The sequence below is a fragment of the Antechinus flavipes genome, chromosome 1 (assembly GCF_016432865.1).
Source record: "Antechinus flavipes isolate AdamAnt ecotype Samford, QLD, Australia chromosome 1, AdamAnt_v2, whole genome shotgun sequence".
Classification (NCBI taxonomy): Eukaryota; Metazoa; Chordata; class Mammalia; order Dasyuromorphia; family Dasyuridae; genus Antechinus; species Antechinus flavipes.
In genome coordinates this window covers 493,965,818-493,993,131 of record NC_067398.1, presented here as the reverse complement: position 1 = coordinate 493,993,131, position 27,314 = coordinate 493,965,818, and the positions used below count along the sequence as shown (strand labels likewise).

The following is a 27,314-nucleotide window of genomic DNA, read 5'->3' as shown; positions in this document are numbered from 1 at the left end:
GGAATGGTTTGTCATTTCTTTTTGCAACTCATTTTACAGATGAAGAAAACGAGGCAAAAACAGCTAAGTGACTTGCCCAGGGTCACACAGCTAGTAAGTTCTGACATTAGATTTAAACTGAATGAAGAAGAGTCTCTATTGAGTCCAGACTTGACACTCTATTCACTACATCACTCAGCTGGCTTATTCTAACTATATGTAGCTAGATTGAGTTAAGCATTAAAACTGGTTTATTATTTTTTAAGAAAAGCAGCAGAGCATAACAGATAGAGAACTTGTTTCCAATTTAGGAAAATCTGGGTTCAAGTTCTACTCCATCCACGTATCAATAGATAGGTCATCTAATAAGCTCTTGGGACCCCGGGCAGCTCTTTCAGATTCTGAGAAACAAGGAAGTGCCAAAATACATTAGAAGATATTTCCTCATTCAAAGTACCCTATTCCAATGGAAATCAGTTTCCAATCACTATGTTTTTGAAGGTTCCGCATAAGGGAAAAACAGGTAGGCAGCAGAGGAAGTTGAAACTGAGCTAAAAGAAAATAGTCGTGGAGTAAAGCTGATTTAAAACTGCTTATTGATTACCAACAGCTGAATAGATAGAACTGATTACATTATAGTATTTTGGAACAAGAGATTTTAATAAATATAATCAATTCCTTATTATCCACCAGAGAGGGAGAAAAGTAAGGGGAGAGAGAAAGTGATAAAGCAAAAAAAACAACTCAAAACATTAGCAAGAGATTTGGAAATATTGAAATGGCATTAGACAAAAAAAGACAGAAACATTAGTATAAATATATATATATTCATTCTTAATAAGTCATACATTTACAAACTTCCTATTAGAAAGTCAGGGTGATTTAAAACTCTAAAATACATCACCCTAATAATTCTGTTTTATTTTAATGACAAATGTGAAAATTTGCAGGATTAAACTAGAAAGCAACTTTCCTTAATGAATTAAAAAGAATTTTTTGTTTCAAAAATAGTTCCAAATCTAAAACAAAATCTATTTTAAATTATCAAACAAAAATAACCATTTACTTTAAAATTACCTAATTGTTTAGCAATTACTGTAACAGTTTATAATGAAATGTAATGTACTTAAAACACATAGTTTTGATTATACATGAAACTTCAAAGATTTTGCATTAACAAAATAAATGCACCTAACATAAGAATGGAAATATTTAATAGAGAAAAATTATTTTCATCAAATTTATCTGATAAGGGTTTGGTATCCAAGACATAAAAGCAATTAGCAAACATATATAGATAAAATAAAAAGTCATTCCTCAATAAATAAGTGGTCAAAGAATATAAACAAATAGTTCTCAAAAGAAGAATTGAAAATTATTAATAATCACATGAAAGAATGCTCTCATTGCTAAAAATGAGAGAAAACACAATTCAAAGCAACCCTGAGATTTCACCTCATATCCCCAAATTGGCAAAGATAACAAAAAAATGGGACTAGTAAAATGATGGAAAGGCTATGGGAAAAAAAGTCACACCAATGCATTATGGATAGAGCTGTGAATAAATACTATTCTTCTGAAAAGCAATTTGAAACTATATAAGTAAAGTGACTAAAATATTCATATCTTTTAATACAGATATTTCATTAGTAGACTTAAAAAGGAGACCATTGATACAAAAAAAAATTCCTGTGTATAAATCAAAATATTGACAACAGAACTCTCTGTGACTGCAAAGAACTGAAAACAAAGAAGATATCCATCAAGTAGGGAATAGTTTTAAAAAATGTGGTGCTTAAAAGAAAGAATATTTCTGTGTATCAAGAAATAATCAATGTGATAAATATAAACAAGGATAGAAAAACTTATACAAGCTGAGAAAGAGTGAGGTAAATATACACACCCATAAATACACACACACACACACACACACACACACAAATTGACTACAACAATGTAAAAAAAAAAATCAAAAATGAAAGTTACAAAATTATAAATAAGAATTTCTTGAAAGGAGAGATATGAGAAGACATTTCCACCCACCACACTTTGTAGATGTGAAGATCTATAAGTGCTAAAATACACATATTTTAAAATTTTTTCATATTTTTCAATGTATCAATTGGTTATGTTGATGTTTTTCACTTTCTTTTTTTAAAATTTGTCTTTTAAAGAAATACTGTTTGTTACATAGGATAATTCTCAGTAAAGGATAAAGATTCTGAAGGATATTATTATGTTTTTTTAAAATATGTCAATAAAAACATATTTTTAAAAATGTAGTATACATTTCCCCACCTTTTTTTTTTTTTTTTTTACCTTTAGCCATGTTGCACTCCTTAATCATTTTGAAAAAGTTGGAAATCTCTCTATCTAGTCTCTGTTGGCATTCTTGTGCTTTCTGAAAATAAAATCAAGGACAATAAAATGAAAACATGCTTATAGAAAAGTCTTGCTTATTCCTCCTACCTTAATTAATAAATCAATCCCAAATATTAATTACTTAATTCAGTTTCAGACTAGTAGATGAGGTAATGTTTTTAAACAAAGTAAAACAATACTTATAGACTTATTTCCTTAATGGGAAAAATAGTGTGGTGGTGGTGGTGGTAGTGGTGGTGGGAATTTCTCTATGAATTTAATAGCTTTAATACAGCACTATGACTTTTGAGAAAACACATATGCTAAGGTCTTCCATGGCTCTTAATTAATTAAAGTTAATAAAATATACAAAATATAAACTTCTATAAACAGAAATTATATATAACTTGAGATAAACAGCTATATAAAAATAGATATAGTTTATATATCTATAGACACAGATATGTGCTTTATGTAGTTATATTTAAATATATATTTATATCTCTACCTTGGTATAGAAAGATGCACTCTACAATACACATTTCTATATACAGAAATCATATCTACCTTGAGCTACATAGATAAAGGAATATAGAGATATAACCACCTAAACATATATTTATGTTTATATCTATAGCTATTTATCTCAAGGTAAATATAATTTCTGTATACAGAAGTTTGCAGTGTGTATATACTTATTTTTTGTTTATATCTGTATATATCTATTTATTTCCTTAAATTCTGTTAAAAGTAATTCAACACATTTAATATGGTTGGTAAATGGAATTCTTAAATTGTTTTATAAACAGTTTTGGCATAAGTTATTAACTTTAATAAGAAATGACACTTTTAAAAATATATTTAAAGAGCCACTTAAAAAAATACTACAGATGGTACTAACATTTGGAAACCATAAGTTGATTTTACTTCAGCATCCTATGTACGTATAACTCCCACCTAGGGTCCAATGAGGATATTATCCAAAACAAGACAAAGCTTGAGAAAAAGGAGAAACATGTCAATTTTAGAAATAAATCTTCATTTTACTTTGGAATTCTGCAAACCAAGATGCTTAAAAGCAACACAAATTCAGAATTCTACTTCCTTGGATTATATAATGATAACTATTGTGTCCTCTCCTTTGCAAATTTAAAGGTTCAAATAAATCATAAATCTTTATTTTTTTGGTCATTTTAATTTCACCTTTACTCAAAGGATCCGCATAATGAGAAAGGAAAAATAAATAAGCAAAATTATATGCCTATACATTCTCTCTATGATAGAATTGGCATGGTACTAACCACATTACTAACTAATCATTTATTAACTACTAAATGACTTGCATTCTTATTAGAACTTAATCATTATGCATCCTATCCACATTGTACCCCTAACATTGTCTCATCATTTCTATCAATGAACATCCTGCTGCCCCCAAACTGGCTCCATTCTTGCACAAAGTTTCAAGGTGACACAAGTAAACACCTTTCTCTCCTATTTCACCTCATACATTTTTAACCACTACTGAAGTAAGTTTAGCCCAACTGATGCAGAATTATTCATGCTACAGCATTAGTTACAATACAATTCTCTTCTAAAAAAAAAAAAAAACAAAAACCCCAACAACTGTAGTGTTCTTTATATTTCCAGATAAGCACTAGCATATAAAAATATTGATTATATGAGTTGAGAAGGAAGGATATTTTTTAATTAAAAGCAAAAGCAGAAAAATACTTGTTATATTCTGAGATATAAGGATAAGGGACAAAAAAATTGGAAAAGGTCAGTCTGGGGGCAGTGAAAATGTGTGCTGCAACCAAATGCATCACTTTTAATTCATTAATAGAAAATAACCACTATCGGTATGTACATATTTAGCCCTTATGTCCATGTGTGATCCAGTATCATTCTTCTCTTATTTCCTCTCCATGATAAAAGCAAAAGGCATATCTTAAAAAATACCCTGGCTTCATTTACAGACTATGCATATGTAAGAAATGTGGAAATGCCTGAAGTCTTGTCTTAGTCTTAGAAGGTATATCCTTAAAGACAACAAGTGATACAGTCTATCATCTTTACATAGTGAGAGTGACAGATATCTTTGCCCCATTTATCCATCTGATGTGCAATGAAAAAAGTTCCTTGTTCAATAATTAAGTAGTTTTAAGAGGTACCTAAACAGATCAGCTAGAAAAGATTCTAGCTACATGTAAATTTTAATTGAATACAATATGTATATTTCTGTCCCTGGTACCATTTCTTCTATATTAAGTAGCTTGGGGGGGGGGGGGGGGAATAGAATAAGGTATTATGACAGTACAAACACAAAGCACATCCTCCAACTTGCTAGGATTTTTACCAAATGGTAATCATATACCAGGAAATCTTAAAATTTGTTTAAGCAGATGAAAAATTAAGGCCTTTGGGGTCACTAAGTCTTCCCTTTAATTTGTAGTGTCATTTATTCTTCTTAGACATTGCTTCAATACTATCATTTAAGTCTTACATAATATTCCAATAGTGTTAATCATCTAATTTTGAGTCAGCAATCTCTTCAGGACTACCACTAGAAATCCCAGCAAAAAATCTCCACTCCTCATCATTATGAAAAGACAATGAGTACCCAACACAGTGCTTGAACTTTCCTGTCTTTTTTCCCCTTTTTAATTGCTAAAATTAAAGTGCTCCATTTGATGTTATGGAAAAGTCATAAACTCTGCCTTCCCTTTTGCCCCTAAGATCTATCTAGAGGTATAAACCAGAATACTAGTCTCATATGGGACTAGATTTTTTTAGTTGAGTTAGAAGAAGGGAAGGAGTTTAATCTGAAAGAGATGGTCCCCTTTGGAAAGGGATTCACTGAGGCCAAGACAATCACTAACAGCAATATTACCTTTACTATTAGGATTCTTTCTTTGTTTTGGGTGAAGTTAATTCTTTCCCCAAAAGGTAAAGGGATATATATTTTTATATACATTTCTCAGATGCCTTAGAACTTAATAAAGGGTGTAAGATATTGTACTTATAGTATCTTACATTCTTGATATTCAGTAATAATAGTCCAACTTTTGGGGTAAATGGAGAAACAAACCAGGTTCTTAGTTACTCTTCAGTTCAAAGAATCAATGGAAGCCACAAGTCAGTTCAATGATACTTTTGGAGGTATACAAGCTCCTTTTAGAGTGATCCGGAGGGTCTGAGGATACCCTGAGAAACCACAGGGAAGACCCATACCATCATATGTGCCCTAGAACTCACCTGGCCTCTCAGATACTCTCAGCATCAAGCATGGCTTGAGACTAGATTGGACTTTCCAGTTCTCCTCAGCAGACTTCCTAGATCAGCCTCAGACTGGGCCAGTTTTAGACTGGTCTCTAGAGGAAAGGGGCCAAGGGACTGAATTCATTAAAGCTTTCACCTACTGGCATTCAAAGTTTTGTTGGCGATACATCTACAATCCCTGACGGTAGTAATAATCTGATAAAACAATTCTGATTTTAAGTAACTTAAAAACTAAAAGCTATCCCTTGGACCTGATAACATTATAAAATAGACTATCCATGTAGCATTAAAGATTTTAGTTAAATCTAATAAGTTGAGAGTTTTCAAAACATAATTAAAAAAGAGACTAGTCTTCAAGATCCATTCAACTAGAAAGATAATAAGCTATTTAGTTATGTCCACTTTCCATTATAAGTTGTCTAAATCCTAGTGAAATTCTTGGAATACTGGGTTGGATTTTTTAATATTTTATTGCTTGCTTATTTACAGGATAATTAGTAGAAAAATATTTTACTTATTGAAAAACTGGCTCCTGGGTTGAAATATTTAATATTCTACTTTGAAGCTTAAGTGTGGTTTTAGTCATACAAATTTAAGTTATTCCTAATAAACAAAACGGTTTGGTTGGATTTTTAAAAAATGCTTTAAAATAGAATTAACAATGATATTGGTTAACTCAAAAGTTATACCAGAACAACATTAAACTCTGGTAAGTTCTACTAAACTATAAATTCTTTGGTACTGGTTTGTTAGTAACATGTCTACAGACCAGAGTAACTAAGTTGAGAGGTCCATAGCTAGAATGTTCATCAAGTAATGAATTATTTTTGCCATAACTCATGAAACTCTCTACTAAGTGAAAAAGGAGAGAAAACCTGCATGGGTAAAATGAGTATCCATACACTAATAGAATTTTGGGCTAAAACTGCTAAGTTATGAAATAATATGCTTTAAAAGCTATCATTACTTCAAATTACTATGTTATAAAGATTATATAAAGGGTTTCCATTTGGTCAATAGGTTATAGAACAAAATAACTACTAGTAAAAAGCAGTCCTTAATAATAATAATATTATATAAGATTGTTACCAGATCATGAAATAATTCAAGTTCTTTTAATTTTTCAAACAAACAAAAAACCTTGCCTGCCTAATGGCCAAGCAATCAAATTTCTTTTTTCATTTGGGAACTCTGGTCCTTAAATCAAGAATAGTTTGGAGAATGATACACTTAAATTCAAAATAAAATTACTTATTCATCTACATATTCCCCTTATTTGCATAATAAAATAAAATAAGAATTAAATATAGTGACTAAGTTTCTGCTGTTTGTCAAAAGAGGTTTAATTATCTTTTTTTTCAGTTCCATTTCTACTATTTTCTACTCTTTTTGTATGAGATGCATGGGAGAAAAAGTAGCATCAAGGCAAAAAAAAGGTCTGCAAAAAAGCACCTATTTTACTTGAACTAAACATTATGACATTACTACATCAATCACTAAAACAAGGGAAGGCATTGATGTCACATCAGAGGACCTTACAAATTAGACACTGACATACTATCTTACCTCTAAACGGAGTAGTTAAAGATTACAAGTGGTTTTAAATGAAACTACCAACTATGTTATACATCTCTATGGTTGCATTATTTAAACACTAAAATATGCAGTGAAGTCATAAAGGGCAGGAAGGTATACAGTAGTCAGGCTCCCCCTGCTGGCAGAAGTCTTTAGTCAGAATTATAATCAACTAGCAAATATACAATCAAATCAGATTTTTGGGTAATATTTACAGATATATTTCATGACCAGACTTATGATTTCATTTAGGTAGGAAATTCCCAGTGAGGAAACTTTCTCCACCAATGCAAGCTAATAATTCTTCCACTTTTTAATCTTGGAGGTTAAATGGCTTTCCTTGGTACATAAAGAGAATGAGAAGCAGACCTCAAACTCAGGTCTTCCTAAAGTCAAAACTAGCTTTAGCCCTTGCATCATGCTGCCTGTCACATAAATTTCTACCATAGTACTCAGAGATAAATATTACTATGATAGACTCAACAAAAAGAAAAACAAACTATTCTACTTTTGTGTAAGGAGCCAATTTACCTGTAAAGATTCCCTCAAATCTACTATAGAAACAGCATCATCTTCTTCTTCATCATCACTTAGCTGATCCTGAGAACAGTAGTGAGTACTATATGCAGAATGTTCTTCTATTGCTTCCAGCCAACTCTGAAGGAAATAGAAACAGAAAAACATTTTCACACACAAAAGAGATAATACAATAATTTAGCTATCTTGAAATCACAGAAAAAGTTACATATGAAAAATTAATACTAATGGCTCAAAACAGAAACACGTCACAATAAGTCATTTGGCCTTGACATGAATAAATAAGTACAATAAGAAGGAAAAAAAATCTATTTCCTGAATTGACATTTCCAATAATTTTACTAGTCATAAATGCAATTAGAGATTGAATAGTGGGCTTAAGTTGTAGTTAAATATAGGATTCTGAAAACCAGAAATAAACATCCATTTATGTGACAATCCCAGGCAGGATTTTAACTATAATTAAAATTGTAAGCACAACAAATTAAAGACTCTTAATTTCTCAAATTGTTTCCCTAGTATCCTAATTTTTATTGTGATTTTGAAATTACTATTTTCACTAGGCCATGAGAATAGCAAGTCTAAAGACATAGGTCTTGATTATGTTTTATTTTCTTTCAACATAATTCAGTCAAATCTTGTCATATTCTTAAATGCTTTTCAAAGAACTATGTGCACATAAACTTGATAGTTTGGAGGATTTTATTTTTAAATGACACAGCCAAATTTGGCACTGCCAAACTTAGGACAAGTCACTTAATGCTCTTTCATCTTAATTTCTGATATTCAAAAGCATAGCTATCTTATTTTGCAGGATATAAATACTGCAGTACAATAGATATGGATTTCTATTAAGGATCAACACATTCTTTTCCTATTAACTGATTTTACAAAACTAAAAATACAATTTCTACACAAAAACAATCCTTTAAAAAAATGTCAATTTTTAGCTACATGCTGACTGTGTTCTGCTATAATTAAAGGGCTATAAAACTGCCCATACCCTTCATCCAGCAGTCTTACTGCTAGGTTTATATACCAAAAAGATAATAAAAAAGGAAAAGGACCCATATGTGTAAAAATGTCTCTAGCAGCTTTTTGTGTAATGGCAAGGAACAGGAAATTGAATGCATGCCCATCAGGTGGGGAATGGCTGAATAAGTGAAGGTAATGGAATATTATTGTTCTACAAGAAATGATGAACAGGCTGAACAAAACCAGGAAAACCCTGTACACAGTAACAACGAGATTATGTGACAGTTAATTGTGATGAATTTAACTCTTCTCAACAATATAGTGATTCAATGGACTTGGGAGGGAATATGCCAACTGCATCCAGGGAGAGAACTATGGAGACTGAATGTGGATCAAAGCATAATATTTTCATTTTTTTGTTTGTTTTTTCTTTCTCATGGTTTTTTTTGTTTTTTTTTTCCACTTTTGGTCTAATTTTTCTTGCACAAACTTGACAAATACGTTTAACAGAAGATATGTTTAAAATATGTTTAAGAACTGTACACATATAACATATATCAGATAAGCTTCTGCCTTTGAGTAGGGGTAAGTAAAAGAGGAAGGGAGAAAAAATTAAAATGCAAAGTTTTACAAAAATGAATGTTGAAAACTACCTTTATATGTATTTGGAAAAATAACACTACTAGGAAAAAAATGAAAGGTTATGTTCCAGTGTGCATCCAATGTTCCCATAATAAAGTTATATGGTACTACTGATTCAAAGTAAGAAGGAACTTTAATAGTACACTTTAGAGGTAGATGCTTGCTACAAATATAAATCCTCACATAGTTCACATTTGTTACACTTTGCATAATTTTCATTATTTCCCATCATTCAGGTCATCCCTAAAAAACCGAAAGCCTTCTGACACTCTGGGATGCCCTAACTTCTCCAAATTCTACTCAATGTTTCCATTTCTCTAGATTTTTACAACGTTTAATAGAGATAAGCAGCAATAATTATAGTTCAGCAATAAATATTAATATATCTCAAGTTTTGTTCTAGCTTAAATATTCAGTAAGTTGAAGACTGTAAAATTGTAGTTATCTACTTTATTGAGGTCTAAATCGTACATATAGGGTTTAGTTAGGACTAGAGACTGATTTAACAAGCAAGACACCAGAAAAAGAAAACTTTTAGTATTTTGAAAACAAAATATGGAAATTACTGAAACAGAAAATCCCTAATTTTATTTAATAGAAATGTTTATAACTTAGGAAAAACACTGTAATTATGTAAGGTCATAAACAAGACTTCTCAAACTAGACCTAACTTAATCAAGTAGCATATTTCAAATATATAAAGTAGTTGAAATATTAAAATAAAAGTTTTTAAACATTTAAAAATTCTGAATGTTTTCATACATTTTTAAAATTATAAGAAAAAAGAATTTAGATATTTTACCTCTCTTGACTGCTGAAGGCTATTCTTAGGAACTCTGAAACCATGCATACTATCATCAAAGCATTTAATAAAGAAAAGGCAGCTATCAGTAGGTTTTACCTAAGATAAAAAGAAAAGCAGTAAGCTGATCAATTCTGAAATATAAAACAAAACAAAGAAAAATCCACCTCTAACAATATCTCACTATAAAATTCTAAAAACATAAAATGTCTTGTTAATACTTTGCTAATAGTCTTTTACATACTGGTTCAAAAAAAAAAAAAAGAACCTAGTTTTAAAAGGGAAAGGTAACTCAATTTTGAGAAAGAGCAAAACTGAAGAAGTCAAACATATTTTAAACCATTATAAATTATTATATGCTATAATATATAGATAATATAATAAATATAACATATTATATGCTGTACACTTGTTACAATTTATATAGATAGAAAATGAAGACAGAGTTAAGATGGTAGAGTAAGAAAGAAAAGAATTCTTCTGAATTCACCACCAAATAACTAAGAAGCAAGAAAAGGATGGGGCTGAAACAATTTTCAAGTCCATAACAATGTATCAGATTGGAAGGAAAGGTCTCTCTCACTCATCTAATAAGGGAGTGCAGTCAAGTGTTGATAGTGTCTAGATATGCTAGCAGCAGGCCATCCCCAGGAAGTCAGCTACAAGGCCCTAAGCCTTAGCATAGGAGGCCAGTTTGGAGATCCTGTACTCATGACCCCATGAACTAACCACAAGCTGCTTGTGATAATGCCCTGTCCATCCCAAGAGCAGAATCCAACTTTAAATATCATGAAAGAGCCTGGGAAAATGAACATTAATTAAATTAAATTGTTTTTTTTTATTTTTTATTAAAGCTCTTTTTTTTCAAAACATATTAATGGGTAACTTTCAATATTTACACTTGAAAAACATTGTGTTCCAAATTTTTTCCTTCTTTTCCTCCTTCCACCCCCTTCCCTAGATGGCAAGTAATCCAATATATGTTAAACATGTTTCTTCTATGCATATTTCCACAATTAACTTGCTACACAAGAAAAATCAGATCAAAATAGAAAAAAATGAGAAAGAAAACAAAATGCAGGCAAATAAAAACATAAAGAGTGAAAATGCTATGTTATGATCTACACTCAGTTCTCACAGTCCTCTCTCTGGGTGTGGATGGTTCTCATCATCACAAGATCATTGGAACAGGCCTCAATCATCTCATTGTTGAAAAGAGCCTTGTCCATCAGAATTGATCATCACATAATCTTGTAACTGTGTACAATGTTTTCTGGGTTCTACTCATTTCACTTAGCATTAGTTCATGTAAGTCTCTCCAGACTTCTCTAAAATCATTTCTTATAGAACAATAATATTCCATAACATCCTTACATCATAACTTGTTCAGTCATTCTCTAACTGATGGGCAACTACTCAGTTTCCAGTTTCTTGCCACTACAAAAAAGGCTGCTGCAAATATTTTTGCAGATATGGGTCCCTTTCCTTCAAGATCTCTTTGATATACAAGCCCAGTTAGAGATACTGTTGAATCTAAAGGAATGCACATTCTGATGCACATCATTATCTTTTCCTGTCATCTTAGCCAATCTGAGAGGTGAGTAGTGGTATCTCAGAGTTATCTTAATTTGCATTTCTCCAATCAATAATGACTTGGAGCACCTTTTCAAATAAATGACTAGAAATGGCTTCAATTTCTGTTTGTTCATATCCTTTGACCATTTATCAATTGGAGAATGGCTTGAATTCTTATACACTTGAGTCAATTCTCTATATTTTAGAAATGAGGCATTTACCAGAACCTTGAATGTAAAATTTTTTCCCAGTTTTTTGCTTCCCTTCTAATCTTTTCTACATTAGTTTTGTTTGTACAAAAAGTTTTTAGCTCAATATAATCAAAATTATTTATTTTGTGTTCAATTATGAGTTCTATTTCTTCTTTGGCCACAAATTCTTTCCTTCTTCACAGATCTGAGAAGTAAACTATATGGTATCACTGTTTATATTAAATCACAAACTCATTTTGACCTTATCTTGGTATATGTAGGTGTGGGTCAATGCCCAGTTTCTGCCAAACTAGTTTCCAATTTTCTCAGTAGCTTTTATCAAATAAATAGTGAGTTTTTATCCCAAAAGCTAGGGTCTTTGGGTTTGTCAAACACTAGATTGTTATATTGACTATTTTGTCCTGTGAATCTAATCTATTCTACTGATCAGCTACTCTATTTCTTAGCCAGAACCAATTGGTTTTGATGACCACTGTTTTATAATACAATTTTAGGTCTGATTTTAGTTAGGCCACTTTAATTGGCATATTTTTTCATTAATTTCCTTGAAATATTGATCTTTTGTTCTTCCAGATGAATTTTGTTATTATTTTTTTCTAACTCTTTATAACTACTTAGGATTTTGATTAGTATGGCACTGAATAAGTAGATTAATTTAGATAGTTTGTCATTTTTATTATATTCACTTGGCTTACCCATGAGCATGTGATATTTTTCCAATTGATTAGATTGGACTTTATTTGTGTAGAAAGTATTTTGTAATTGTATTTATATAGTTTTTTATTTTGCCTTGGCAGGAAGATTCTCAAATATTTTATATATCTATAGTTATTTTAAATGGAATTTCTCTTTGTATTTCTTGCTGCTAGACTTTGTTGGTAATATATAAACATGCTGATTTGTATGGATTTATTTTGTATCCTGCAACTTTGCTAAAGTGGTAAATTGTTACCAGCAGTTTTTCAGTTGATTCTCCAGGTATATCATCATATCATCTGCAAAGAGTAATTGTAATGGGCTGAAGCTCTTGAGTAATTGTACTGAGGTCCCAAGCACTTGAGGCTAATTAGCAATTAGACAATACTCTATTAATATATGCTTGGAGAAAGAATGGCCCCGCCCACTCTCTGTGCAAGTTTGATGTGTTGTATAGGAGATTGTGTAGAGGATTTGGTGGGTGGAGTGTGAGAGCCAGAGGCACTGCTGGCCTGATTCATGTTGCAATTGCTTTCACTTTGTAGCACCATTCCCCTTCACCTCTGCAAAGAATAAAGATCAAGGATTCTCCCTTATCCTGACTTCCTGGCTCTGGCTGATTTTAAAATATGCAGTCATCACAAGTAAACATTTGGTTTCCTCATTCTAAAGTAGGTAATGAGGAAACCAAATGATTGAGGGAGATAATCGGAAGCAAAATACTGGGGAGCAGGGAAGGGGGAAAAGAAAGAGAAAAGCATAACTTAATGTTAAATAAAATGGTAGGGTATACAGAATTAGTTTGTTTTTTTTTTTTTTTTTGGCTGAGGCAATTGTGATTAAGTGACTTGCCCAGGGTCACACAACTAGGAAGTGTTAAGTGTCTAAGACCAGATTCCTCCTGACTTCAGGGCTGGTGCTCTATCCATTGCGCCACCTAGCAGCCCCTACTCTACTTCTTTTAATCTCTTTTTCTTCTCATTGCCAAAGCCATCATTTCTCATACAATATTGAATAGCAATGGTGATAGTGGGAAACCTTGTTTCATCCCTGATCTTATAAGAATAGGTCTAGTTTATCCCCATTACATATGATGCTTGCTGATAACTATACATAGATGCTATTGATCACTTTCAGGAAAACTCCAATTATTCCTCTATTCTTGAATGTTTTTAATAGGAATGGGTGTTAGATTTTGTCAATGCTTTTTCAGCATCTATTGAGATAATCATATGATTTTTGTTAGTTTGGTTGCTGATGTAGTCAATTATGCTAATAGTTTTCCTAATATGGAACCAGCCTTGTATTCCTAGTAAAAGTCCTACTTGGTCATGGTGTATTATCCTGAAGATAACTTGCTGTAATCCCTTTGCTAATATCTTATTTAAGACTTGCATCAATATTTACTAGAGATGTTGATCTATAATTTTCTTTCTCTATTGTGACCCTACCTGGTTTAGGTATCAGCACCATGTCTGTGTCATAAAAAGAATTTGGTAGGAATCCTTCTTTCCCAATTTTTCCAAATAATTTGCATAGTTTTGGAATTAATTGTTCTTTAAATGTTGGGTAGAATTCACAGGTAAATCCATATGGACCTGGAAATTTTTTTTTAGGGAACTGATTAAAAGCTTGTTCAATTTCTTTTTTCTAAAATGAGACTATGTAAGTAATTTATTTCCTCCTTGGTTAATTTGAGCAATCTATATTTTTGTACATGTTCATCCATTTCACTTAGATTATCATATTTATTGGCATACAGTTATTACTCTAATTTTATCTTTATCAGTGGAAGGTGCTCCCTTTTCATTTTTGAGACAAACAATTTGATTTTCTTTTTTCCTTTTTCTAATCAAATTAACTAAAGGTTTATCTATTTTGTTGGGTTTTTTTTTCATAAAACCAACTCAGTTTTATTAGTTCAATAGTCTATTTTACTTTCAAATTTATTAATCTCCCCTTTTATTTTCAGTATTTCAAATTTGATATTTAATTGGGAGTTTTCAATTTGTTCTTTTTCTAGCTTTTTTAGTTGTAATCCCAATTCATTGATCTTCTCTTTCTCTACTTTGTGCAATTAAGTATCTAGAGATATAAAATTTCCCTTTATTACTGCTTTGGCTGCATCCCACAAATTTTGGTATGTTATCTCATTATTTTCATTCTCTTGGATAAAGTTATCAATTATGTCTATGATTTGTGGTTTTACCCATTCACTTTTTAGGATTAGATTATTTAATTTCTAATTAATTTTTGGTATGTTTTCCCCCTGGCCTTTTATTGTATGCAATTTTTATTCATCATGATCTGAAAAAAAATGGATTTACTATTTCTGCCTTTCTGCATTTGATTTTGCGGTTTTCATATCCTAGTACATGGTCAATTTTTGTATAGGTTCCATGAACTGCTGAGAAAAAGTGTATTCCTTTCTGTCTTCATTCAATTTTCTCCAGAGATCTATCATATCTAACTTTTCTAACATTGTTTACCTCCTTAACTTTTTTCTTATTTATTTTGTGGTTCAATTTATTTAGTTCTGAGGGAGCAAAACTGAGATCCCCTATTAATATAGTTTTGTTTCTTTTTTCAGCTCTCTTGACTTCTCTAGAAATCTGGATGCTATACCACTTGGTGTATATATGTTTATTTGCTTCTTTATTTATGGTACCCTTTAGCAAGACATGGTTTCCTTCTTATCTCTTTTAATTAGATCTATTTTTGCTTTTACTTGATCTGAGATCAGGATCACTACCCTGATCAATGTCTTTTTTACTTCACCTGAAGCATAATAAATTCTGCTCCAGCCCTTTACCCTCACTCTGTATGTAGGACTCTGCTTGAAAATAACATATTGTAGGATTCTGGCTTTTAATCCAGTCTGCTACCTGCTTCTATTCTATGGGAGAGTTTGTCCCATTGACATTCAGTTAAAATAACTAATTCTGTATACCCTACCATTTTATTTAACATTTATGTTATGCCTTTCTCTTTCTTATCTCCCTTCCCTGCTCCCCAGTGTTTTGCTTCTGATCACCTCCCTCAAATAGCCCTCCTCCTTTAGAGTCCCTCCCCCTTTCTTACACCTTTCCCCTACTACTTCTGTTTTCCCTTCTTAAATAGTCTAATCCTAAAAAAGACAGGTCAAAGAACAATTTATATAGAATAATAATTTCATTAAAGACAACAACAATCAGAATAAAACCAGTCTTTGGGGGATATAGCTAAAACAATGGTTAGGGGGAAATTTGTAACTTTAACCTTAGCATGATGTAGTTTCCTTTCTTATCTTTTTAAATTAGATCTATTTTTGTTTTTATTTGCTCTGAGATCAAAATCGCTACCCCTGCTTTTTTTTTTTTAACCTCACCTAAAGTATAATAGATTCTGCTCCAGCCCTTTACCTTCTCTCTATATGTATCACTGCTTTAAATATGTTTCTTGTAAACAATATATTGTAGGATTCTGGCTTTTAATCCAGTATGCTATCTGCTTTCATTTTGTGAGAGAATTCATCCCATTCACATCCACAGTTAAAATGATTAATTCTGTATTATCTACCATCTTATTTTTCTCATTATACTTTTCTTTTTACTTTCCCCTTTTTCCTTCTCCCCAGTATTTTGCTTCTGAACACCACCTCCCTCAAACAGCTCTCCTCTGTTGCAGCCCCTCCAGCTTTCTTATATTTCCCCTGCTATTCTGTTCTCTCTTCTCTTAGCCTCCTCCTTTCCTTTCTCCTTTCCCCTCCTATTTCCTTATAGGGTGAGACAAGTTTCTCTGTGAAGCTAAATACCTTTGATATTCTCTCTTTAAGCCAAATCTGTTGACAATAAGATTCAGACAATGTTCAACCCCCACCCTTCTTTCCCTCAATCGTAATAGATCTTTTTTGTCTCTTTATGAGATGTATTTTATCCCATTTTACCTTCATTTTCCTCTTCTTCCAGTACAATCCCCTTTCCATCTCTAGATTTTTTTTTATATTATCACAATAAAATCAAATTATACCTGTACCCTCTAAGTATACTCATTACAGAGATACAGTTTTCAAGAATTAAACATATCCTCTTTCTCTATAGGAATGTAAGCTTTTTAACTTTTTAAAGAGTTATTTTTTTCTTTCATTTTTTTACCTTTTTATGCTTCTCTTGAGTTCTCTATTTGAAGATCAAAGTTGCTGTTCAGCACTGGGCTTTTCATAAGAAATAAATGAAATTTACTTGTATCACTAAATGTCCATCTTTTCCCCTGAAAGATGATGCTAAATTTTGCTGGATAATTGAATCTTGGCTACAATCCAACTTCTTTTGCCTTTCAAAATATCAGATTCCAGGCCCTTCCATCCTTTAAGGTGGAAGCTGCTAGGTCCTAGGTAATCCTGATTGTGGCTCCTCAATATTTCTTCTTTCTTTCTGGCTGTTTGCAATATTATCTCTTTGATTTGATAATTCTGAAATTTAGCTATGACATTCCTTTGAGTTTTCATTTTAGGATCTCTTTCAAGAGGTGATAGGTGAAATGGCTTTTTTACCCTCTGGTTCTAGGATATCAGGGCAGTTGTCCTTGATGATTTGCTGAAAGATGATGTCTAGGCTCTTTTTTTTCATCATGGTCTTCAGGAGGTCCAATAATTCTTAGATTGTCTTTCCTAGATCTATTTACTAGGTCAGTTTTTTCAATGAAGTATTTTACATTTTCTTCTATTTTTTCTTTGTTTTGGTTTTGTTTGATTCTTGATGTCTCATTGAGTCATTCAGTTCCATTTGTTCAATTCTGATTTTTAGTGAATTATTTTCTTCAGTTAGCTTTTTTAGCTCTTTTTTCATTTGGTCAATTGAATTTTTAAATGAGTTGTTTTGTTCAATGGATTTTTTCCCCCATTTTACAAATTCTGTTTTTCAAGGAGTTGTTTTCTTTCCATTTTATCAAATCTATTTTGTAAGGAGTTATATGCTTTTTCCATTTCACTAAATCTATTTTGTAAGGCATTTTCTTCAGATAATTTGTTTCCTTTTCCAAACTCTCCTGCAAAGCTTTCATTTCCTTTCCCCATTTTTCTTCTCTCTTTTAAGATCCTTTCTGAATTCTTCCATCAGAGAGCCTTGTGAGATGGGAACCAACTCATATTGCCCTTTGGGGCTTCATCTAGAGATGATCTGCCTTTAGTGTCCTCAGGATTTGAGAACTGTTCTTCTCTTTCTCCATAAAAACTACCTATGCTCAGAGTTCTTTTTGCTTTTTTTGCTCATTTTTTAAATGCTGAGATCTGCTCTTAAGGCAAAGGGGAGATTGTCCTAAGCTTCCTCTGTAGGCAACAGTGCTCCTGACTTCCTTCCTGTGCTGGGTGGGCGTAACCAACTGCTGTGTTATTCTGGGGTTCAGAGGCTCACGATTTGCCTTTTGTATTTACACTGGATGTCTCACTGCTAATCTGCTGAACCATTGGTTTCTGAACCAGGAGAGTAGCCAATGCTGGTGTATTTTGGCCAAGAGTCTGATTCCCTGGCTGGCAGATGCGACACCACTCTAGGTCCTTGCACTCTGCCACCTTTCCTCCCGCCCTTGCCCAAGTGAAACAGATCTTTCCTAAAGTTCTTCCAAAATATCTTCTACTAGAAATTTGTTAAACTCCAAATATTTGTGGGTTCTGTTACTCAAAAAAACACTTCAGAGGTTTGATTTGGTATTGATCTGGGGGACATCAGGGAAAGTTATTGGTCTGGATCTAATTTCTTCCAGAGTTTTATCCAATCTTCTCAGCAAATATGGTCACAGAATGAAGGCTTATCCCCATAGCTAAGATCTTTCTGAATATATGGACCCCATCCCCAACTTAATAAACTGCATTCGTTCCATATTCCCTATAAATCTTCAGGATATTTTCAAGGGAGAAAAAAAATTTGCCCCATTTGCCCTTCTTTATTTGCTGAGGCATCTGAGATTAAGTGACTTGCCCAGGGTCACATAATTAGGAAGTGTTAAGTGTCTGAATCCAGATTTGAACTCAGGTCCTCCTGACTTCAGGGCTGCTGTTCTATTGGTTTGCCCTTGTTTAGCTAGCCTGTTGACTCCCTTTTTCCTGGAGTTCATTATATTTGTTCCAAACTTAGTTCTTACAGTATGTTAAGACACAGCACATGTGAATATGATGACATGAATTTATCAAAGATACTTACATGTATCTATATGCTTTCTTACTCTCTATATTGAGGATATACTCCTTAATGGGCATTTTTGTTTTGTCTTTTCTAATCCCAAATTTCCTAACACAGTTGTCACCAAAGCAGAATGGGATGCCTTAATAGGTTCCCCTAAAATGGATTCCCCTTCTTTGAAGACTTGTTTAAGTAACAGGTATACTTTTGTCATTTTGTCATGAGATGTCAGGTACAGCAGATAATTCCTTTTAAGTATGATTGATCTGGCTAACTACTGAGGTCTCTTCCAAATTTCATATTCCATGATAATGTACTCTTGTTGATGAAAAATTACTATTATTATTATGAGACACTTTTTTATCTGTTATTAGTTATCATCATCCCAACTACCTCAGATGGCAGTTCTATCTTGTTTTTTCTCCTTTCCTTGAAAACAATGAAAAATCCTTTTGCTGTCTTTCCTTACTAGCTATATTCATCCTATTTTATCTAACCTCTTCCTTCAATCTTCTGTTCATATTTTTTTGAGGAAGGATTATATTTAAATTCCCAGGTTTTTGTCCAGAGTATATAGCCAAGCTGCTTTCTCTTTCCCCACAAGCCTTAATCTGCTGTCCCCATCTTTTTTTACAAGTTTTATTTTCTTTTTCCTTGTAACACAGGGAATGTGAAAGTTGGAGTTGAGGGGTTTTATATAACAATCAGTGCAATATAAGAGAACTACCCCTTATGTGTTCTTCCATTTTTAAAAATGAAATTTCCACTAAAACAAGTAAAATATCATTAGCTACTCTGCATTTGGCAAAGTGAGAAAGTTCTAATAGAATCTTTGGATTATTGAATTCCCTCACCACTGCTATATATATAAAATGCTTCTATGCAAAATTTATAATCTACTTCATGAATTCCTTATCTATTTGTTCTTTCTGTCCAAACGGTCTGTATCATATTTCCATAATAAAACTGTTTCTATTTTTTCTTCCTTTGATCTTTGCCAAAATATTCTGTATTGTATCCTCCTTTGCTATGGTTCCCGGTTTTCCTCAAATGAGTATATCTCTCTAATAGACTGGAAAAGAAAATGGCAGCTCATTTAAGGATCTTTGCCAAGAAAATGAATTAACAACCTTTAATAAAAAAATCAATCTACTCTACCTTTTGCCAGAGCCAGAACCCAAATCTAGTCTTTAACCATTATCCCACCCAAGTTCAATGATATCTAAATAAAGTCAAATTTGGCTCTTTTTGTTAGAATCGCTAATTCATCATATTTTTTGCCAAAAATTTCTGCTCAATTGTTTGAGATTATGGTTTTTCTTACTAACTCCTTTCTTGCATTTTTGTCACCTATAAATTTCTGATTATTAAATGGTCGTTCTTCATCCTTCATTTGATCTACACTCTGTGTTATCTCTTGTAGAAGGATTTATAAATAGGCAATTTCTTGTCACCTTCAATCTTTTTAATTTAAAGCCCATTTTATTTTAGAGTTCTGTTTCAGGACAGTAGGCATCCATTTTTCTCAACAATTGTACACAGTTCCCAATTTTTAGCACCTCATTTCACCCATCTGTATATTTAATGAACTATCTCTCCCTTCTCATCCTCTTCTCCACATCCAGAGCTGAGTAAAATTGCTCAGTTTCCACGTTTGTTAATACAATTAAATCAGTGTTTTATCTTTTTTGTGTATCACTTCAATTAACAAGACCAAGTCTTCTTAATCCAAACAAAAAATGGTCCATTTTTCAATATTTTTCTTTTTGATACCTTTTCCAGGAATAGATTGTGGGCATGGGCAATGATTTCCTTCACTGTGTTGTGTTATGTAATATCATCTGCTATAGCTATAACATCTCATTTATCATTTTGGTTTCTACTTCCTTTTAAGTTTAAATTAGCATTCTAAATTTGTCAAATATTTCAACCAGTAGATAAATAAAACTGTAAGAATACTGTGAATTATAGAATACCAATTATATTGATATTCAATTATAAATAGAAGAATATTTCAAATAACTTTTTTTATTATTTGTGGTCCTCTTCCAATTTTCTATCTCAGCCCAAAATTTGTGCTGAAAAATCTAAAGTTGACCCCTTGTCCCTACATTTTCAGATCCCCAGGATGGCAAATTCTACAAATACTAATTTTTTTAAATGAAAATTTTAGTATTGGTTTTCACACTAGCATTGTATTTCATGGAATGTCAAGTTCTACAGAGCTCCTTAAGCAAATTATTACTAACATTAATTTTTAAGTCTTAATTAAAATTTGTTTTTAAAAAGATCAAAAGGTCAAATTTTCTTCGTACCGTACATATAGCTTGAGTCAAATGTTTGCATCCTTGACGGTGAACATTACTCACTGCATCAGGCCTTCCAGAGGGAAAAAAGTAAAAATAAATATTTTTTATCTATGTACTAGATTTGAACATTTTTAAATTTAGAAAAGAAAAATAATACTTACTGTTTCCTATACCATGAAAGAACTCCATGTTCTAATACTACCCAGCACAGTCTCCAGCCAAAAAATCTTGAACTCTGAGGAGAAAATAAATCACTTAAGCAAGCTAGCATATAATTTAAAACCAAATATGCAAAGTTTTAAAATGATCAGAATTGTCTTTTTAGAATAAACTTTTTAAAATTAAATGGTAAGATATTATTCAAGGATCAAATACAAACTGAGGTACTGCATGAAGTAAAAATACATGTTCCTGTTCTTTGTATAATGAAATGGTTATTTGTTGATGATTAGGGTCAAAATTTTAGAAAAGTAAATCATAAAACCAAAACAAATGTTATTATTAGTCAGATTAGTGGTTAATATAAATAAGTAGTACTTCTCTGACCTAAATTATAAAGTTAGTACATAAGCTATTCTTAACAATGATAACTTTGAAAAGTTTCTAATGAACTGATTTCACAGAAAAAACCCAATACATATACAGAAGGAGTGCATATATATACAAGTACATTTTATTTATAGAAGAAAAAACTATAAAGATGGTTCATATTAAAAACTGAACCATAAGATTTGTTACAAATAGGCTGTAAGCTATTCCAGGACAAGTTAATCATCTTCTTCACATCAAAAAAAGGATTCAACTCTTAACAACATGGAAATATTTTAGAATAAAGTAAGAGCACATTACAGACAAGATTCCTACATTAAGTAGGAAGTTAGATTAGATGACTCCTAGCAATCCTTTTAATTTTATTATTAGATGTTGTTTTTAATAAAAATTCACTAGATGACACTTCCAAGGACACATTTTCTCTGCTTTAAGAGTTCTGATAAGCAAAATAAACCAAAAGACTTACCTTCCAGAGAGGACCTTCGTATCGTTTCAATACTTTGTAGACAACCTATTTAAAATATTTCCTCATTAAAATGATATTTTACAACATAAATTTTCTTTCTAAAATAAATATGTGTGCAAACATTTTGTTACACTCACACATACCTTATTACCACCAAGTGCATGTTTCATTTCTAGGCCTTGGGCTAGGTCAAGGGGTCTCTGATCTACATAAAAGCAATGAGAAAAAATATGTGCAGAGCATAAGGGTATTATGAGTCTAGTGTTCCAATTGTGACACATAATTAGTATTTTCTATTGTAGCTATATTTCTTTTCTATTCCCTCATAATTATATATATATGAATTTTCCATTGCACATCACCTTTTTGGTCCAGTTCTATACAACCTTTTTCATGGCCATCAACATGTGACAAGATTTAAGATAACCCCAAAGGGTCTTGAAATTCTAGAAAAGAAATGAACCCCAACATAATTTCATCTAACCATTTTCATGTTTAGCAAGGTTTTCAGAAATAAAAATAAATTTATTATTTCATTAAGTAACAGATGGCAAAAGTTGAAGCTCACGTTGGCCTCTTAGCATGAGAATCAGACTTGAAAACTTTTACTGGAGCAAAAAACTAGCACAATTGAACTATATTTTTGTATATGCTCAAAATACTATGCTTCATCAAATGAATATTAAAACATGACACCATTATTTAATGGTATTTTCAGGAATGAAAATAAGACATCACTGGTCTAGGGAGCTCTCAGAGGAGGAAATTCCCTCTACTAATCTAAAGATGATTAGAATCATGAGAGATTAAATGATCTGTCCAAGGTCAGTATATGTCAGAAGCAGAAATTGAGGATGGCTTTCTATTCACTGTACTATGCTATTTTTCTTTCTACTATAAAAAACAAAAGCAAACAAAAGTCATTGCACTGCTATATAAAGGATTGGACATACAATTAAAACAAAACCTACAAAGTTTTTAAAGTCTAGATGGTAAAATATATGTATGAAAGAACATGACACATTTTAGCTCAGTTATATAACATATCCATAATTTTCTTCAAACCAACCCATTTCCCAAAGGTAATGGAACTTTTTGTAACAGACTTTCTAGGATAATGGTTTGTCAATATTTAATTGAAGCAGCAATTAGATGCTACTAAAATATTATTTGTGATTAGAAACATCTCTGAGAAACAATATGGAACAGAGAAAGGACAGAATCAAAAACTAAGCTCAAACAGTACCTCAGACACAGATTAGTTATAAGAGCCCAAGCAAGCCAGGTTCTCTTTCATGCATGGCTCTGAGCAACTCTCTAGAATACTGAGTTACAGAGAGCTTACAGAACTGTATTGATTGAGAAAGTTTCCTTATCTGAGAGTACCTAAGATCACTGAAATAAGAGGTCTAGTCTCTATCCCTATTTTTAATGAACTAATTTGGAAATAAAATTAATTTTTTAAAGTATGTGAATGTTTTTCACTTTCAAGATTAAATGGACTATCCTATCCAATAATTAAATTAAAGCTCTTTTGTAAAAATGAATAATGACACATTTAATTTTATTAAATTTATAAATTATGAGATGATAAAAACTGAAATTCACTATTGCTTACCATTTTTGTTCCTCAGATTAGGGTCAGCACCACTTTTTAAAAGTTTTAAGGCACACTGCTTGTGGGCACGATAGGCTGCACAATGCAGAGGTGTATTTCCCATTTGGTCAAAACAGTTAACATTAGGAGGATTTGGTCTGTTGAGCTGAAAATGACAGAAATGCTTCAAATAACTACATGTTAATTAATTAATTAAGTACTATGCATTCATTTATAACTAAAATCTCATTAATGGAATAACAATTGCTATTTCAAAATGGATAAATTTATAGATCTGAAAAGTTCAAAAGATATCTTGTGATTAACAATTAATTTTACCAATATTCATTCTTTGCCCTGCATTTCCCCTTTCAGGTAACAAAATATTACAATATACCTTAAAGATATAGAAATATAACATATATCTTTTTTTTTCATTTTGCAAATTTAAAAATGTGTTTATGTAAAAAGTCAGGAGCTAAAATTTTGGAAATCAAAGACATTTTTATTACAGTTCATTTAACAAGTCAAATAAATAACTCAGTTGACTAATCAAACAGATGACATTCAGGACAATTAAAAATTTAAGGCTTGATAAGGATTTATAGAAAGTAGAACAAAAGATAGAATACTACTTTGAAGGTGAATAAAGGTCGTGAATTTATGACTATCCTCACAACAATTCTGGAACGTAAATGCTATTATTATCCCCATTATAAAGATGAAGAAACTGAGGCAAAGTGCAAGAAATGACTTGCCCAGGGTTGCATAGTTAAGTAACTGAGAGAAGATTCAACCTTAAGTCTTCTTGCCTTTAACTTCAAACACTATCTACTATGCCACATGGCTGCCTATGTGAAAGATCTTGGACCTACAAAGGTAAAAAATAATAGTCCTTACCTAAAGGAATTTATAGTCTATTAAGGGGATTAAGACATGTATAGAAAGAAACATAATATAGGGTATAGCCTGACAGAAGCAGAAATTTTACAAAATTATAAAAAGAAAACTGTTTAGGCTGGTGAAATCTTCACAAAAGAGGTGGCATCTGAATTGAGGGTTCAAAGAGTAGCATTTAAAAACATAAAGGGAATTTATTTTTAAAAGGAAGGAATGACTATGACTATCAGATATGAATGATGGCATGAATGAAGTACAAGTCAGCATGATGAGATCAAGGAAGAGCTAATAATACACTTTAGCTGAAATGTAGAGTATGTGCGAGTGAACAGCAGTGAAATATGACTGGAAAGGAAAAAGATACATTAGAGTAACATTGTACAGTGCTTTAAAAGCTAATCTAAGGAGTTAATATTTATTTTATAAGTAATACAAAGCTACTGAACACGTTTTTAAAAAAAGGTTCTCCAAAGTATTTTAGTCTTGCTCTTCAATTCTCTTAGAAAAAAGATTAGCAATGTATGAAATTTGTTGTTATTCACACACACACAAAAAGCTACTTCATGATTTGCTTATCCATTATTATTATTTTTTTTACCAATGTTGTCAGTCCTGTGGTATTTCCTTCTCTTGCTGCTTCCAAAAGCAATTCTTCAAATTTTCTTTGTTGAGTCCTTTCTACAGCTGTTGGTTTAAAAAAAAAAAAATGCAATGTAATCTATTCTAAGTCAGAGGACCATTTTTCAAAAATTTCAATGACAAAAAACAGAAGTAAAGTAACTTTGATGTTTCCATTAAATAGCTGCTAACCCCTCTCACTTCTCTTCAATTTTTCCCTATCTATTGGTTTCTTCTAACTACTATCTCCACACATATCTATGTTTCCTCCATATTAACAACAACAACAAAAAAAACTCTCTTGATCCTTTCATCCCTGCTGTTATTATATGTATGTATATATATATATATATATATATATATATATATATATATATATATATATATATATATATATATACACGTACATATATACGTGTGTGTGTGTGTACAAAAACATTCACAAACACCCACATGGGTGTACATATTATCTATCTCCATCTTCTCTTCTTTTTGGCTAAGTTCCCTAAGAAGGACTTTTACATATCCCTCAACTTCTCTTCCTCTTAAACCTTTCTGGTTTCTGACCTCATCATTCCACCAAAATTGATCTCTCCAAAGTTACCAGTGATCTCTTAATTGCCAAAAACCAATGGCTTCTTCTCAATCTTCATTTTTCTCAATCTTTCTGTAGCCTCTGATACTACTGAAAACCCTCTTCTTTTTCTCTTATAAATTAACATGTACATCTGTAAAGGCTTCAGGTTAAGGTAAAAGTTAGAGTTAGCCTAGGTTCAATAGAAATGGTAGGTAAAGAAGTTTTAAGACATGGATAGGAGAATAATAACTCATTGGATCCAGGGATTTAAGAGGTTATTATCTTTGAGAATTCAGTTCCAGTAGAATGGAAAGGGAAGAAAATAAATTATGATGAGTTAAGGAAATAAGGGGGACACATAAAGAAGGAAAAACATGGCTTCTCCAGAAATAACAAAAAAAGAAGTGAATGTAAGAGATGGGGAAAAAAGGCTGAAACTTGGATTAATAGTAAAACAGAATTTTTAGTTGTCTGCTGAATCTATCAGCCACTACTTAGTACAGACCTAATAAATGTTTGTTTACTTAATAAATGTGTGTTCATTTTATCAAAATTGTACTTCTAATTAAGTATTTTATGATATTCCTGTTCACGCACATAAAGATATACTCCTATTCAGACTAATCTCCAGCAGTCCAGTGAGGTAACAATTCTTCCAATTACCCAGAATCAAAACTTTGATTCATCATTCTCCTTTACCTCTTTCTTTCCTCTAAAGAATCTTAAGATCCTAGGATCAGAAAGCAACATAGGAATCTTAACCATTGGTGCTATTAATCCTTTCTAAATTATCTGTGATACGTTCTTATCTAGTGTCTGCTACAACATTTCTAAAAACAGAGAATATGCCATCTGAAAATGAATGTCTATTCCATTTCTGGACCAATATTTTTGTTCAAGTTCTTCCTAATACTCTGTGAATTCTGTTTTTCTTAGCATTTAAACTCTTTAATGTGATAATCATTCAAATATTTCATTAAAACCTTTCAAATAATCATTCAAATGAAATATTTCATGCCCATTACAATCTAATCCTCAAGTCTTTTCTTCCTTAGGACATGCTTCACTTGGAGATGCTCATAACTTTTAATGGACACGATGGTATCCATTTGATATTTTGATTGTTTTAATTTTGGTTTCCTTCATTCTTAGTCACATTCTACATAGAATAAGTTTCAAAAAAAGCTAGTTTCTAGATAGGTTATTATAATTATAAGCAAGATTTTATTACCTTCAAGCATGTTTCTTATTTCTTTGTCATGAGTAACTTCTTTTGCCGTCTGTCCACTCCCATTCACAACAGCAGCATCAGCATTATGTTCTAAGAGAAGCATTACCAATTCCTAAAAAAAGTGAAAAAAATGATTCTTAGCTATTATTAAGACATAAAATCTGACTATAATGGCTCTTCTGGTTTTAAAGTATAAAGACAATGCAACATAGAAAATATTTCTGAACACATTTATTCTATCTACAAATGGCCAATATAATAACCACATTGGTG

General features: G+C 31.7%; 1 protein-coding gene across 3 annotated transcripts in view; it reads right to left on the bottom strand.

Annotated features, from left to right (window-relative positions):
• The window catches only part of OSBPL1A (oxysterol binding protein like 1A), a 298,973-nt gene that overhangs the window by 199,567 nt on the left and 72,092 nt on the right, over positions 1-27,314 (bottom strand). For 2 of the 3 annotated variants that reach the window (XM_051970326.1, XM_051970327.1), the window contains 10 exons: positions 27,042-27,153; positions 25,214-25,299; positions 23,737-23,881; positions 22,262-22,323; positions 22,119-22,163; positions 21,262-21,335; positions 21,107-21,170; positions 10,154-10,252; positions 7,729-7,854; positions 2,299-2,380 (listed from right to left, as the gene is read on the bottom strand). In XM_051970326.1, the coding sequence (XP_051826286.1) occupies positions 2,299-2,380; positions 7,729-7,854; positions 10,154-10,252; positions 21,107-21,170; positions 21,262-21,335; positions 22,119-22,163; positions 22,262-22,323; positions 23,737-23,881; positions 25,214-25,299; positions 27,042-27,153 (895 nt within the window). Of the gene's footprint in view, positions 1-2,298; positions 2,381-5,598; positions 5,697-7,728; positions 7,855-10,153; positions 10,253-21,106; positions 21,171-21,261; positions 21,336-22,118; positions 22,164-22,261; positions 22,324-23,736; positions 23,882-25,213; positions 25,300-27,041; positions 27,154-27,314 lie in introns of those variants that run through there. The other variant, XM_051970328.1, reaches the window with a different exon arrangement.